Source organism: Frankliniella occidentalis, unplaced genomic scaffold (assembly GCF_000697945.3).
Source record: "Frankliniella occidentalis isolate FOCC.00 unplaced genomic scaffold, Focc_3.1 Scaffold94, whole genome shotgun sequence".
Taxonomy (NCBI): domain Eukaryota; kingdom Metazoa; phylum Arthropoda; class Insecta; order Thysanoptera; family Thripidae; genus Frankliniella; species Frankliniella occidentalis.
In genome coordinates, this window is record NW_026267223.1 from 321,753 (window position 1) to 336,586 (window position 14,834).

The window sequence follows — 14,834 nt, forward strand, 5'->3', positions numbered from 1 at the left end:
AAATTATTTAAAATTTTCGACCCCACACCTTTGGATTCACATTTTGGTACTTTTATTTATGTAATTTCGCGTAATTTGGTAGTGTCTTCGCAAAATTTGTACTTGTTCAAAAATCTTCTGTTCATATCTGACATTTGTAGGCAAACATCGTAGAATAGAGGTAGATTGCGCTCGTAGGGGTAACGGGGCTAGGTCCTGGAGTCCCTTGAGGAGTTTCCGGTCCAGTCCGGCCATACTGACATTCCGTCGAAGCGGTTTCGCGTCGTCCTGACCGGCCGGCATTCCTGATCTGAGGGGCGGCTCCGGGGAGAAGTCAGGAGAGGAGGGGGATAGGGGCTCTGCGATGCGATGTCGGCTACCGGAGACGACAGGAAGTGAGGGGTGATCAGGGAGAAGAGAGAAAAGGGGGGGGGGGAGCTCTCATCATATGGGGCGGGGCGTGGCCGTTCTGCTATGCATACAGTATCGCTGACGCCTCGCTGGTCAATTTCATTCAGAAGCAGAGCAGGTTAATCGCCGCTGGCCCTATGTCTATTCTCAGCGCACCGAACGGAGGAGCAGCACTGGTGACATGGATAAACTGCGCACAAAGTGTAATGTGTCTAATGTTTTTGTAAGCACAAACTTTCCATTAAATTAAAAAAAATGCAAATTGACACCTTGGAATAAACGCAAGTCAACCGCTTGATGCGATATCCACGCAGTTCAACCGCTTGATCCGAGATCGCCGCAGTTCTTCGCTACAGGGATAGGAACTGCGTGGATCTCGGATTCAGCGGCTGAACTGCGTGGGTCTCGGATCCAGCGGTTGAACTGCGTGCCTTTTATTCCAAAGTGTCGAAATGCTTTGCATTGCAAAGCTGCCAAAGTCGCTACAGAGTTACAATCTGATTTGTTTGTAAGGATTGTAACATTTTTTAACAGTTGTACAAGGTGACAAACCCCTATCAATTTTGTGAGCGTGAGAACACCTCCATAGGAAGGGGAAGTAATTGTAGCTTACTTGAACCGTGCGCGCAAGAAGGAAAGTTTTTCATGCACGTCAATCTACAGTGCTTGAAAGACCATGATAGCGTTAAGTTTTTTTGCATTAGTACATCAGACTCTTTGGAATGAACTAGGGTAAACATTTTCCGAGAAGAACTACGAATTTTAGATCAATAACTCACCTTAAATTTTATGAAATCCTAAAATCCGTCTGGAAGTGCTACTGCTCCCTTAAGAACTACCGAAGATGTGCACAAACATTCATCTTTCTCGGGAGAGAGAATTGCCAACTAGATTTAGAGTGCAGGTGAATCATGTCTTGTATTTGTTGGTAATCTTTGGTAAACTTTGGTAATCCGGCGTACACATTGTTATTGAGTTAGGCACCCCTCGGGACTGACCCTAGTCCAGGTCAGCACGCCTTTCCATACAAGTGGCCCTACTCTCACTAATCAGCATTAGCGAAGAAAACGACGGTTTGCCCTGTAAAATGCTTCCAAACAAATTAGTTTGTAAGCTGCGAATAAGCCTTTTCATGCTCCTTTATACAAAAGCATTTTCTTTGTTATACGAAGCATTTTGGTTTTGTAGCCTCCAAAGCATTAGCAAATTCCTTGTAAGCTACGAAAGCATTGACCTGGTGCTTTTGTAGCTGCAAAACATTTTCTTTGTAATCAAAAAGAATTGCTTCAATTGTGTGGCAAACGTCCGAGTCTTATTGGAAAGCTTTGATGCCTAGTTAAGGGTTGCAACTTATGCGCTAAAATTTTTGCATATGAATATCATCCCGCCATTATATGGGAGTCGGGCTGACCAAACTACAATGAACCTACTGCACCGGTCCTCGCCCACTGCTGCTGCAGCTGCTCCATTGCTGTGTTTATCACACTGCCGGGCTGCCACGGAGAGGTGGGGGGCCGAGAGGAGCCAGAGAGCAGAGGTGTAAGTGATAGCCCCGCCTGCCCTCACCTGTTGGCTGCAATAGTCAGGAGCAGCTCGCCTGGCGGTTGTAACTCGCGGGCTGGCGGCCGGCTGGCGGCCCTGGCTGGCCGAGCCCGCCACCCCGCCCGCCTGCATGTACTGCCTGCCGCTGCTCTGGGGAAATCACGGCCGCGAGCTCCGCAGGCTCGCAGGCTCACAGGCTCCACGTGGTGCAGCCACTACAACTAGCTGGACTAAGAGCAGCTCGGGGCGGGGAGGGGTCTCTAGGCCGCGCACTTTACGAACCCTGATTACGTTCGCGGTGCTGCAAACTGGTCTGGCTCCCGCTCTCGTCTCCATCCCGCCTGCACCGTTTTCCACCCCGCGCCGGCCAAGCCCCGCCTTGCCTCGACCAGGCAAAGCTGGCCCTCAATTAAAAAGTAAAGAATAGCGGCAGCAAAAAAGGGCGGAGAGGCAGCAAAGAAACGCACTTTCTTTACTTTCTTTTCCCGCGGCGCTTTGTATCCCCCATACATCACTCTCGCTCTTTCAGTTTCCGGCCAGAGTCTGTGTGTTAATTTTCCGGTTGCAACACTGACCGGAACTTAAGCTGGGAGAGGGAGCACTGCCTTATTGGCGGCAGCAAGATAGCGAAGCCTATTTCTACAATGAACCGACAAGTTTCACATCTGTGCGCATGTGTGTGTGTGCGTGCACTGCACGTTTACGTGACCACGATAACACGAGAACAAATTGAGAAAAGGAACTGAAACAAAGTTAACTTTGTCTCGTAAAAAAACAAGGTATTCAACGGGATTAGAGGTATGGGCTTTAGTTCAAAAGAATTTGGTACACCGGTAAAACAAAGGTGTGAAATCACATCTTTTAAAGGCATAAAAGTTCTGTAGGTGTTAACGTTTAAGTTTTTTCGAAAAAATTTCTGCCGAATCAAACCAAGGTTTGTAGGACTAATATTTTGGCATTCAGCTCATATTTATTGCAGCTGTATTTTTAGCAGATGATACTCCCAGTATCACTGCTTCTACAACAGCTAAATGGGAACCCCGATTAAAACACTATTTCTGAACTAGCGAGAAAAAGCAGAGTAAGATGGGTAGCGTTGACGATGGTCACCAATGACCACATTTAGGTCCAGCCAGCATGGCTCAGTATTGTCAACAATACTAGCCCTTGGCCCTTTTAAAATAATATTATTATAGAGGGAGTGGGGCAAGATGGGTAGCGTTGACGGTGGTCACCAATGACCATATTGTGGTCACCAACCAGCATGACCGCCCGTACTGTCAACAATACTGGGCCATCATTTACAGCCGCATCATCTGCTTCCACGTTAGCGCGAGCTTTTTTAAATGTTTAGCTATCAACGCTTGTTCTTGAACCACGCCTACGTATCTGCCTCGGCAGCCTATCCATGCGGCTCCACGCCTGTCCCGTGGTGCTATTCTGCTGCCCGCTGCCGACACAATATTCTCACCCGCGGAGTTTCGCGCGGCGCAAAGCACCGGTGGCCAGCACTACTGTCGTAAAAATGGTGAAGCGAGTATGTCGCGAAGGGACGCAGAGTGTGAGAGATACAGAGGGAGAGAGAGAGAGAGAGAGAGAGAGAGAGAGAGAGAGAGAGAGAGAGAGAGAGAGATATCTAAGCGGGATAGGGGTAGGGGTGGGGGCGTTTCCCCTCGTCACTTTTTGAGCGACGCGCGGCAGGCAGCCGCTTCCGAAGGAGGTGATTGCCATCCCCCTCTTCCACCCTCCTTCCCCTAGCCGCGCCTTCGCCCTCCGCGTTAAATTTTCATAGGCTAGTTCGCGGCTGTTTAGGTTCCTTTATTTCCGCGCCGAGAGATACACTGGTCCCCGAGGTGTGCGGTGGCGGGCGGGTCGGGGCGTGGAGCGACGTAAAAGCCCCGGACCCTGCTGGGTTATGGCTAGCACATCCCATTCCTTTGCTCAACGTTCACCTTGTTTCAGGTCCAATCTACCAAATGTTGTATGCGCAACAATTTTGCTGTTGGGAAAAGAATATCTAAAGATACATATTCATTGGGCTGTGAAAAAGATTCTATGCAAATTTAAATGTTTTGCCACATATTTTGTAATTTACCATACGTGTTGTAAAGGGACAATTTTTGCTAGTCCATGCATTCGAAGTCAATTGCGTAGTGCTTGTAATGTTGCAATTTTGAATTGTAAATTTACTACATACATCATGGAACTATTTCGATTTTCTGTAAAAACGACGAATCAATAGGGATGAATAGAATTAAAAATTATACAACAATGTGCGGTGCCACTAAATTAGAGCCCCATAGTGATAAGTTGCGTGTCTGATGACCCGCCCGGACCCGCCATATTATTGGGGTTCATTCATAAAAGGCCTCCGTCATGCGCCGTTACGAACCTGTCTTGTTCAGCCCATAGCCTCATAGCGCCGGATGGGTAGGCAACATCTCGGCTGCAGTGCACACGTGTACTGTGGGATGGCCTACCTCGAGTCTCGCAGGCGCTGAGCTCTCGTAACTTACCGAATGAACCTGAGATAAACAGACGTACTCTCTGATCGAACCCTTACTTTTGCTTACCTCTCTTTGATCTGCACGCGGTGCGCCCGCCGCTGCACCGCCGAGCCCGTGAGCCCGCCGCCGAGGCCGCCGCCATACCCTGCCGTCTCCACCGCCCCCATCACGGTAGCCACACCGGGTGCCATCTCGTCGGGGTAGCTGTCCACCGAGTGGCTGTCGTCGTCCGGGTAGGCAAACTCGACCGTCCTGCGGGCGGGGGCAGCCGCTGGGAGGGCTCCAGTCGGCGGGGGCGGCGCGTGGGTCGCCAGGGCGGGGGGCGGCATGCGGCGCCGGGACCATGGCGACCCCAGCAGCGACTCGGGCGGGGAAGGGCTCGGCGTGGTCATGGTCTAGCCATGGCGAGGGAACCCCGCCTGCGCAGCCCGCGCACTGGGACCGAGGCGAGGGCAGCCTGCCGAACAGCGGAGAACCATGTCAGACAGATTATGGTAGTTATGCTGTACGGCTGGACGAGTGGGCAACCCGACCCACCCTTGTGCACGAAGTTCAGCGTAACTACGAAAATGAGCGGGGTTAATCAGCCACCTGGTACAAGTAGAAGCTTATCTCTGTGAACAATGTCCCCTTTCACCAGAAGTCAACAAGATAGAGGCGTAGCTTGATTACTTTGTTGAAATCAGCAGAACTCGCTAGAAAGAAAGCAGCGCCCCCCCTTAAGACAGCCAAATGCCCAAACTGTACAAATGAGTTGGGCTGTGTACGTAGTCAGAGTGTGTGAGAGTGGAGGGCAATTCACAGGCGTGGTGTGTGACGGCGCTCCAAGTCACCGCGCCACCCGCACGCGAGCAGAGTAGTGGGGCGGGGGGGAGATACAATCACTCGCCGCACTCACTGTCCTCCGTGTGATTATGTGCTGTTTTTTGATGAGGGTGGGTGGTTTTCTTTTTTATGACTACAACACTCATTCCTTCCCCCCTTCCATAGGTCACGAGTAGCCCCCCTTCCCCCTTTTTTTCCTCCCGGACCGACTCGTTATTTGTCCCTTGAACTCTATCCTTCCCCTCCCTTCCTTCAGAAAAAGCACGGAATGCACGAAATCAGACATCCCGAGACACAGCGGGACTGCCGAGTGGCGCCGAAAGACGCGTGGGCAGAGAAGGAAGGGTTGGAGGACGCGGCGGAAGGAGAATTCCACAACTATATAACAACTGCAATCGAAAAAGGGGAGGAAAAAAAATAATGTGAGGGCCGAAACTGAAAGAAGGGGGAAAGAGGGGGGTGGGGGCAGTGTCGTGTAGACTGTGTAGGGGCTTGTTAGGGACGCCTTAGGGAGGCTGTATCGATAACGAGCAGCGCCTGCCTGCTGTCCTAGCACAGGGAGCTCGCCGCCCTTGGAGCAGTCCGACTCCGACCGTCAAGCAGAGGTGCGCGTAGACACCACCTACCTCCTCCACTCCAAATCTTCTTCAAAGACTATACGTTGTTAGGGAGACCTTGACCTGCTCTCGTAGCGCCTCACGGTATCCACACAAATTAAGCTGCGACGATCCTGACAAGCTCTTATAATGGCTAAGGCCATTTTCTATATGACTAGCACCGGACTTCTGGTTGTGCATAACTGATTTCAGTTTCTAATATTGTAACCCGCAATACACATATAGTAAACTAGCTTGCCACAGTATTGTATTAGATCTCCGTTATGTCCCTTCAAGTCAGGTTCTAGTTTCAAGAATTTACTGTCCTTATTTAGAGTGGATACTTGAAACATTCAGAGTTGTTGGGTCGCTATTGGAAGTGGGCTCTTCTTGTAACTCTAAAAGTCGACCGGAGTGGCTTGGTGTACACACCGGCAGCAGGTGCATTGTAGCGCGCAAAAGCCAAACCAAAAGGGCGGGCCAAAAACTGCACCTTGCTGTGCGCTGTGAGGGGGTTCTTCTGCCGAAAGGGTCAAGGTGGCTCTGCCAGCGCAGAGGGTCGGGAATCCGTAGGGGCGAGGGGAGGGGTAGGGGATGCGAATCCGAACAGGGGGTCATAAACAGGGCCGCCCTCTTTGCATTGCCGAGCAGTGGCTGTACGCAGCCGACGCGCCCCTCCGCCCCGCCTGGGTGCGCCCTGCCGTTCCAAATGCCGGTTTAGTGCGCCCCCTGCTCCTCTGCACCTCGCCCCGCCCCGCCGCCCTGGACCTTGCACGCCCTTTATTGATACTGGAGCATCAAATATTGACTGTCGACCCCGATGTACTACAAGGGTCAGACCGACCACAGCCAGCTGTGAGGCGGGGTGGGCCGGAGCGGGGCAGGGTCTGCACATGACCCTCGAGAGGTCCAGGGAGCCGGCTGGACACGTCCTCGGACACGTCACAGGAGAATGGCTTATCAGGTTTTGTTTCTTTGGCCTACGTATTCTCTTCCGCTTTTCAAAAGATTGAATACGATGTGAGGGCCTCGTGGTTGGTGGGCTGGTAAGTGAGGCGGGGCAGGCCTCACTCAGGATTCTTGATGAGGAAGTAACGACTGCCCGAGGCGTGTGACACTTTGAAAAGTGGGTGCGTAGGTGAATTTAAAGGTCACTAATAAAGTCAAAAGGTTCTGGAAAAAAGTAATGAAAACCAGCGACCGTTTGCCAGTATTCCTGCTGCTTGAAACGGCAAGAAGCGTATGACAACTTCATTATATTAGTAATAAGAAATAGGAAATTACTGGCAATATCCCTTTTTATCGCTAAAAAGTTAATCACGCATTAAGTAAAAAATTCGTCACGATTTCTTTGCTATGAGAGCGTTGGTCTTTTATCTAAGAAAAAATTAGGAGAGTTCTAAGCGAGTCTGAGAGTGCGAGGAGAACATCAGTTTATTCGACTGTCTTGGCCAGAGTCCAGCCCGGTTTATTTTTCATGGACACCATGGGCAGCCACTCCTGCGCCTTGTTTTATCCGTCTAGTCGTTTTCCCCCTTCGGCACAATGCTGCTCGCGGTGATCAAAGCAAGTGGCTAGGGGCCTCGAATGGAGCCGCCACCTGCGCTCCAGTTGTCCAGGGTCCCTCCAGTGCTTCCCTTCCCTACCACCGCCTACCGCCTGCACGCCGAGCCCATTTCCTGCTGCTCCTGTGAGTTTACAATGAGAAAACGGGGCATCGGAAATTTGAGGAAAGCATAGGCCTCAGGACAGTGCTGGAGAAAGGTCATTCGAAAGAGCTGACCGGCCTTTCCTGAACTCACTCCCACAAATATCTCTGCGCCCTTTGCTCAACATTTTAAATTATTTCATCTTACCCCGATCCATCTTCTCCACACTGTAAAAAATTGTCAGCTGACGGCACACACGGAATAAAAGGATTCGCTGAGTCAGCTAATATATTGACTGGTATCTGGACAGACAAGCACATAAACTTCTGTAACCACTATGTTGTCCACTCTAATCAATCATTGGCTGTGCCGGTCAAAAATTAGCTGTAAGGGCTTATCCCTTACCTAAATCAATCGAGGTCTACCTTACTGATGCACGTAAATCATTACTTCAAACAACCTATCTTTGACTGGCACAGCCAATGATTGATTAGAGTAGACAATATAGTGGTTACAGAAGTTTATGTGCTTGTCTGTCCAGATACCAGTCAATATATTAGCTGACTCAGCGAACCTTTTTTTTCCGTGCACTGCGTGATGACACTTCTGTATTAAAATAATAGGAACAGTATTATATGTTGCTGTACTAAACACACGAACACAGCGCGCTTCAATTGAATTGGATTTGTTTGAGCTCGACAATCTTTGAATTAGTCGGCGTGCAATTTAAAATTCAGAGTCTATATCTCTCTCTCGCCCGCTCGCCCGAGTGTCTCCACCCACCGCTCGGGGGCGCCACTGCCCCTCCAGCCACGCGTGTACTCCGCGCGCGGGACAGGGGTATTGCTATGCCGACAGGCGGCGCTGCCCTCGCCGGGCGCCCGGGGGGTAGGCTCCAAGCCCACAGCGCTGCGCTGCCTCCTCCAGCTGCCTACCGCCCGGGCGCTCCTGCCCCGCTGCCGGGACGGGACACGCTTCAGAAGACTGATGCCTTCCGCACATGGGCCGCCAGAGTGCAGCGGTCCCGAGGCGTCGTCATGTGTCAAGATGGGGAGTGCGCGACGCTCCCGTGCAACTCAAGCGGGTTGGAGGCTTTCGCCATGAAGGATGGTTCTGCTTTATGCTGATCTCGACTGACCCTACTTTAGAGACACCTCACTCGTTGTAGGTGTGACGTTCCGTTTTGAGTGATATCTTAAATTAATCATTAAAATGTGATTTTTGGTAAACGGTGCAACGTCACCGTAAAGAGAGCGAGCAGCTTTGGGTGTGGAGTGGAACGTGTGTCGGGATTATCGAAAGGCAGATGCGTCTTTCTTCCGCGGACGTTCTCCGACGCGTCTTTCCTTTAGCGACCGCTCTCTGATCCACCTTCTTTGTTGTGCGAGTGGGTCGTGCGGTCGGTCCCCTTCGAGGGCGATACGTCATCGGTTTCAGAGGCTGGCTGGGCCGGACCAGCGTGTGCACACTGCGCCCCGCCCTTCCCGTCTCGCCTCGCCCCACCTCGCCCCGCCTCGCCTAGCCCCGCCCCCGGGCGCAGCGAGCGCCGTGCGAACTCGCACTGACGCGCCCATCGGCTTTACGACTCTCGCGGTATCACCGCTGGCTCTGCCGGGAGGGGGCCGGGGCGGCTGGGTGCGGCCGAGTTTGTGGACTTTATTATTGCGAGGCTAGCGGCGGCCCCACGGCCGGGAAACGGATTATTATTGAGAAACAGTAGCCAATGGCGGAGAAGTTTGACTACAACGCTTTACTTTGTTAGCCTGCCGGGACAAATGGAATAAACTTGACGAGAGCAAACGGCGTCGAGCTCAAGGCTGAATGGGAGAGCATCTTGGTGCTGGAGGGTGAGCGGAGCGGCGGGGGATGGAAGGGGAAATGAAAATAAGGGGGAGCTCCGGGGGCGGCTGGCGCCATGGATTCGATTTCGTCCCTCGGAATCGAGAAAAGAGCGCGCGAAACAAGGTGTTTACGTTCGACACGCGTGAAGGAAATTTCAGAGCTGTAATTATGATGTAAAGTGAAGGCCAAATGCTATCGTGGCGCAGAGGAAAGCGTCGTCTGGCGGTGGTGGTGCGTGGGGGAGGAAGAGGCGGTGACAGAGAAAAAGCTGCTGCGGCTTTAGGGATTTCCAGCCAGGGGTGGGGCAGCCCGGGGGCGCGGGCGCAAGGTCCCGAGGTGCGCGCGCGTCCCGCGCGTCCTCTCCGCGTCCCCCTGAACGCGCGCTAATGTCTTCCTGCTGCGATAAGCGAGTGTGATAGCGTAGGAGGAGCGACATGGAGGGGGTGGGGGGGGGGCTGAGTGGTAATTAGCTGCTGGAGCCGAGACATGTCGTCTACTTGTCGCCTTGGAAGGCAGCATGACAAGGCGCTGCGGGTATGAGAAATGAAGCGGAGCAAGGGACAAGAGGTTTAAGAGAGGCGGCGACCCGGGGGGACTGGGGGATGGCAGGGGCGGCGGACAGGCAGGCAAGACGGCGAGCTACCTTTGCAATACCTTTCAATGGATGATCTGTCTACGTGTTCTCTCTCTCACGCTCTCTCTCTCTCTCTCTCTCTCTCTCTCTCTCTCTCTCTCTCTCTCCTCTCTCTCTCTCTCTCTCTCTCTCTCTCTCTCTCTCTCTCTCTCTCTCTCCTCCAACTTGTCCCGTATTTCATTGTCACTGCACTAGCCCCGACGTGACTTGTTTGGTCAGATGTAAGTTACTCGCCGACAACTTTAGATGGACAAGTCTGGAGCTCCTGTCGGAGGGCGGGAGGGGATGTCGGGTGGCGCGAGCACGCGTTGCCCTAGTCGCCTATTAGGCTTCTTGGCACCGGGACGGTCTTTTGCAGAGCGACAAAACGACGAAAAAATTAAGTCTGTTGGAGTAAGAGGCCGCAGGCGACACACAGCAAACATTGTTCCGTGAAGTTCCCATTTAATTCCGGAAAGCACTTCCCAGTACGCTTTTCCCGTCTTATATTGTTAGGAAATGTCTGAATTTTAGTGATAAAACCTCGTATTTGGGGTTATTTCGAAAACATACTGCGCTGAAATTAAAGCTGAGGAGGGTACGGCACCAATTTTAACCATCAGGTGCACTGTTAAAAATTTCTTGGCATTTCTCGAAGATTCACTTTCCACCACTATGAGAAATTCCCAGAGGACTCCACGCAGAAAAATAAAATTCAGTTCCGTGCAAATCAGTTTAACTCACAATTTTACACCCTTGCCAAAAAATTAGCTGGGTGTAAAAATATTTTGCTGTAGAGCTAAGTGGCATTAGCTACACAGGTAATAAACGGTGCGATTTACTGGATGGCTAAAAGCTGAACCCTGGTGCTAAATAAATTAGCCGAGTCTATTCAGTTAATTTTATAGCCCCGGTGCTAAAAACTTAGCAGAGCCGCGAATTTTTTTCTGCGTGTCCGTCCTTAGTTTTTGTGTACCAAAAGAGTTGTTAAAGATAAAAATTTTCATTCGTCTACATGTTTCAAAGCTAAACTCGACACGTGAAATCTACGGAGTTCTTTCGTAAATCCCAAAGGACTTTGGAAATACTTTTCACTAGTGTTTCCTCTGTGAAATTCTATGAGTTTTTCTAACCGTGTGCGCAGATCATCAGAAATACCAAATTTTTATACATGGAAATTTGTCAACTTATGTTTCACGCAAGCGTCAGACGAAACAGCTATTTTTTTCGAAAACAGCCGGAAACTTGACGTGGAGTTACCGGTCAAAACTCTTGCGAGGAACCGGAAACATTTTAAAAACTTTACGCATCTTACACTCTCAATCATGGCAGCGAAATTGTTTTTATTATATTTTCTTTTCTTGTCATCAAAACGTTTTTGTTGATCACGGCAAGAAAATCGGTTGGTACCTTATAACTATTTCGTTTTTACCTTACCGTTGCACAAAATTGTCAACGGCAAGAAACGGAAGCCTCAGTAAGGAGTCTGAGGGTGTAAATGATTTGTGTGAAGTACTACCATTTTCATGAAAACTTATAATTTCATGAAGTTCAGGTGCTTTCAGATGGAAACCTAGATATAAAATGATACACCAAGTAGGAGCTATAAAGAATCTCGAAATAAATAACCACTGTCGGTAGAATAGAAACAATTCTGAAGGGGTCCAGTCAGACTTCCGTCCCTATCACCTGATTTAGGACCAGACCCGAAATTGTTCCGAGTCTCTTATTCTACCTCAGACTTTCGCACAGTGTGACCGACGCGCACGAACTCGTCCATAGGTAAGAGCGATATGCGGAGGGTTTGGGCGCGGCGAGGCAGGGTGTGGCGTGTCGGGGCTGGGCGGCGAGCGAGCGAGAGGCGAGGCATAACACCAAAGTGCCGCGCCGTCACCACCTCCCCTCGTTCTAAATGGAGGGGCCCGCTCAACTGCAGCCATAGCCTGGAGGGTGGACCCGCACCCCAACGGCGGAAAGAAAATCGGGAATACCACACTTCCAGCATCAATAGAAATATATTGCTTAGGTCTTATTTTACCTACAAACCAAAAATCAGCAATGTGACTTAAGGTTGGAGGAGTTTGGAGGTTTCATGCAGACGTTAGAAAACAATATCCAACGGATTACAAAAAAAATCATGACAGACAATTAAACTACAGGTTCTGCACCCAGAAAAATGATTTCTTGTTTCAAGTAGTGCATTGTGTACTAAAAGTGACACAAGATAATTTTTTTTCTTGGCGCAAAGATAAAATAACTTTCGATAAAGTAAATGTTCTTACTCCAAAGGAAAAATCGTGTTGATTCAATGACAAATCTTTTGTCACTCTTAGTAGAAAATGTACTTGAGGCAAAGAAATCATTTTTCTGGGTGTGGTTGGTATGAAATTATCCATCAGAAGTTAATCAGAATATCGACGCGTCCGTGCAACAATATCCTATCTGTTTCGCTGCCCCGAAAGACTAGCCTATCTGTTTCGCTGCTCCGAAAGACTAGCCTATCTGTTTTTCGGTACTTTCTGCAGCGCTCTCTTCTTCTTATTGTGGGTTTGCCAATATTAACGGTAGAAAAAAAGTAAAAATTGCCATTTGTTCCTTGATATTCAAGGAACGCGCAGCAGTTTTTACTTTTTTTCTACCGTTAATATTGGCAAACCCACAATAAGAAGAAGACAGCGCTGCAGACAGCGCCGAAAAACAGATAGGCTAGTCTTTCGGGGCAGCGAAACAGATAGGCTAGTCTTTCGGAGCAGCGAAACAGATAGGATAGTCTTTCGGGGCAGCGAAACAGATAGGATATTGTTGCACGGACGCGTCGATATACAGGGTGGTCCACAGACCCTTTCCTTTATTTCACTTATACACGGAGAGAAAAGATTTGCTGCCACAGCTGTTTTATTGCTGCGGTAGCAATTTTTGGCTGCTAACATAGCGCCTACAACATTTCTAGCTGTGCCAGCAAACTTAAATTGCTGAATGTTTCTTTGCTGATCCAGCAACGGAATTTGCTGGTGTTACAATCCCAGTCAGCCGCGTATGGAATAGCAATCGCCGGAGTTGCTCTGTCAGCAATCTATATTGAAGCAATGGGTGCAAGCTGATCTGCTGTGGTATCAATATTGCCCCCCCCCCCCATATTGAATATTGATATCGTAGAAATGAAAAGGTCGTATTTCATATATTGTTTCCCTTTATTTCGCTAAAAACATATGACGTGACACATGACACAATAGTTAAAAAATATCGTTCAAATTAAATAATTTTTGGTGACATAACCTAGCCGTTTATCAGAATCCAACACGGGCGAATCTTGGACAACCACTTTGTTGTCGTATGATGTTTCTTCAAAACTCTCAAAAGTGATCAAAAATGAAAACAACACTTTACCATTAAAATAAAGCAATATTCATAGAGTTCATATGCGAGTAAGCCAGGGAGAAAACTGTCACTGATAAATGTCACTTCAGTGACTGTGTCCATAACCAAACATAACCTCAACGCGGCACTCATTTAATAACACATCACTCGAAACAACAAATCAAAACACGTCTAAACCGGAGAAACAGGACGGAGGAACTGGCGGAATAGATTGTTCAAATTAATTTTAGGAATTTTAGAAATAAGTAAATAAGAACACTTCAACTCAGAAAGTTAATGTGGGAACGGCCCGTGCCCCTCACTTGGTGAAATGTGGGAACGGTGATGGCGATATGGCACGGACCGGGTCAAAAGTTACAAGAACTGTAAATGCAGCAAATCGGCTTGCTGTTTCTGCTAGATGTTGGCAGCTGGATTCGTAGCTGCCTTCGAATTGTTACGACGGCAACGTGATCGCTGGAAGAGCAAACTTGCTTGCTGTGACAGCTATTAAGTTCCCAACAACCTATGCTTTGCTGGGAATGCAACCTCATTTCTCTCCGTGTACTGTACCGCATGCAGGCGTGCGGGCGGGCTTGCCTACCGTCGCTCACCGCGGCGCCTTATGGCCCCGTGCGAGTATGCAACCCGCCCGCACGCCAGCATCCGGTACAGTATAAGCAAAATAAAGGAAGGGGTCTGTGGACCACCCTGTAGGTGACCTCTCTCGCTCTCTCTCTCTCTCTCTCTCTCCCTCTCTCTCCCCTCACTCCAAGTCTCTCTCAGCCCCCACCCCCCTCCATCTCCATCATTCATAATCTTTTCCCAGAGCAGACTTCAAAGGGATCCTTGAATCCCCGCTGCAGAGCGGTCGCAAGAGTGTCACCTTCCTATCGTTGATTCAATTTCTCTCTGAGGTCAGATGTCAATGGACTGCGGACTGTTTCGTAACTGCCGGGTTGGCGGAGATTCCTTGTGTAAGGTGTAGAGATGGGCGAACAGGCCAGTTCGAATTTGAACGAACTCGAACAAATTTGGTCCAAAAATATTCGAACGAACAAGAACAAGCATTTTTTTCTTCGAACGAACCGAACCGAACAATGTAATGTTCAAATTCGATCCGAACACGAACAATTATTACCAATTTTTCTTGCTTACGCGTTATAAAAGCTATCCATTCTGGTTTCCAATAGCTTCATTAACGTGTGCACTTGTAGTTATTTATTAAAGTGCCTCTGCCCCCTCAATTATACCCATATTTGAGGTGAATTTCTGAAACATATTTCAATTTTGTTCGCCTACGAACTTCTGTTCGAGAAGTGTCCGAACATTTCGAATCCGAACACTTCATGTTCGTGTTCGAGCGATCACGAACAGCTCGATGTTCGTTCGAGTTTGATCGAATGCGAACATGTTCGCCCATCTCTAGTAAGGCGTGTGCCTCTCAAGGCGGAACTTTCCCGCGGGTGTCCGGTGCCGCCCCAGGGAAGCTCTGATACCCCCCTCCCACCCC

The 14,834-nt window shown here is 49.5% G+C and overlaps 1 protein-coding gene and 1 long non-coding RNA gene across 18 annotated transcripts in view; one reads left to right on the forward strand and one right to left on the reverse strand.

Annotated features, from left to right (window-relative positions):
• The window catches only part of LOC127749798 (uncharacterized), a 210,102-nt gene that overhangs the window by 126,658 nt on the left and 68,610 nt on the right, over positions 1 to 14,834 (forward strand). The gene's annotated exons all lie outside the window — the stretch shown is intronic.
• Positions 1 to 14,834, reverse strand: part of LOC113218380 (potassium voltage-gated channel subfamily KQT member 1-like) — a 188,648-nt gene that overhangs the window by 106,446 nt on the left and 67,368 nt on the right. For all 17 annotated transcript variants that reach the window (XR_008011360.1, XM_052269492.1, XM_052269499.1 and 14 more), the window contains one exon: positions 4,506 to 4,896. Coding sequence is in view for 16 of the 17 variants with exons in the window: in XM_052269492.1 (XP_052125452.1) it covers positions 4,506 to 4,831 (326 nt within the window). In the remaining variant the exon portion in view is untranslated. The remainder of the gene's footprint in view (positions 1 to 4,505; positions 4,897 to 14,834) is intronic.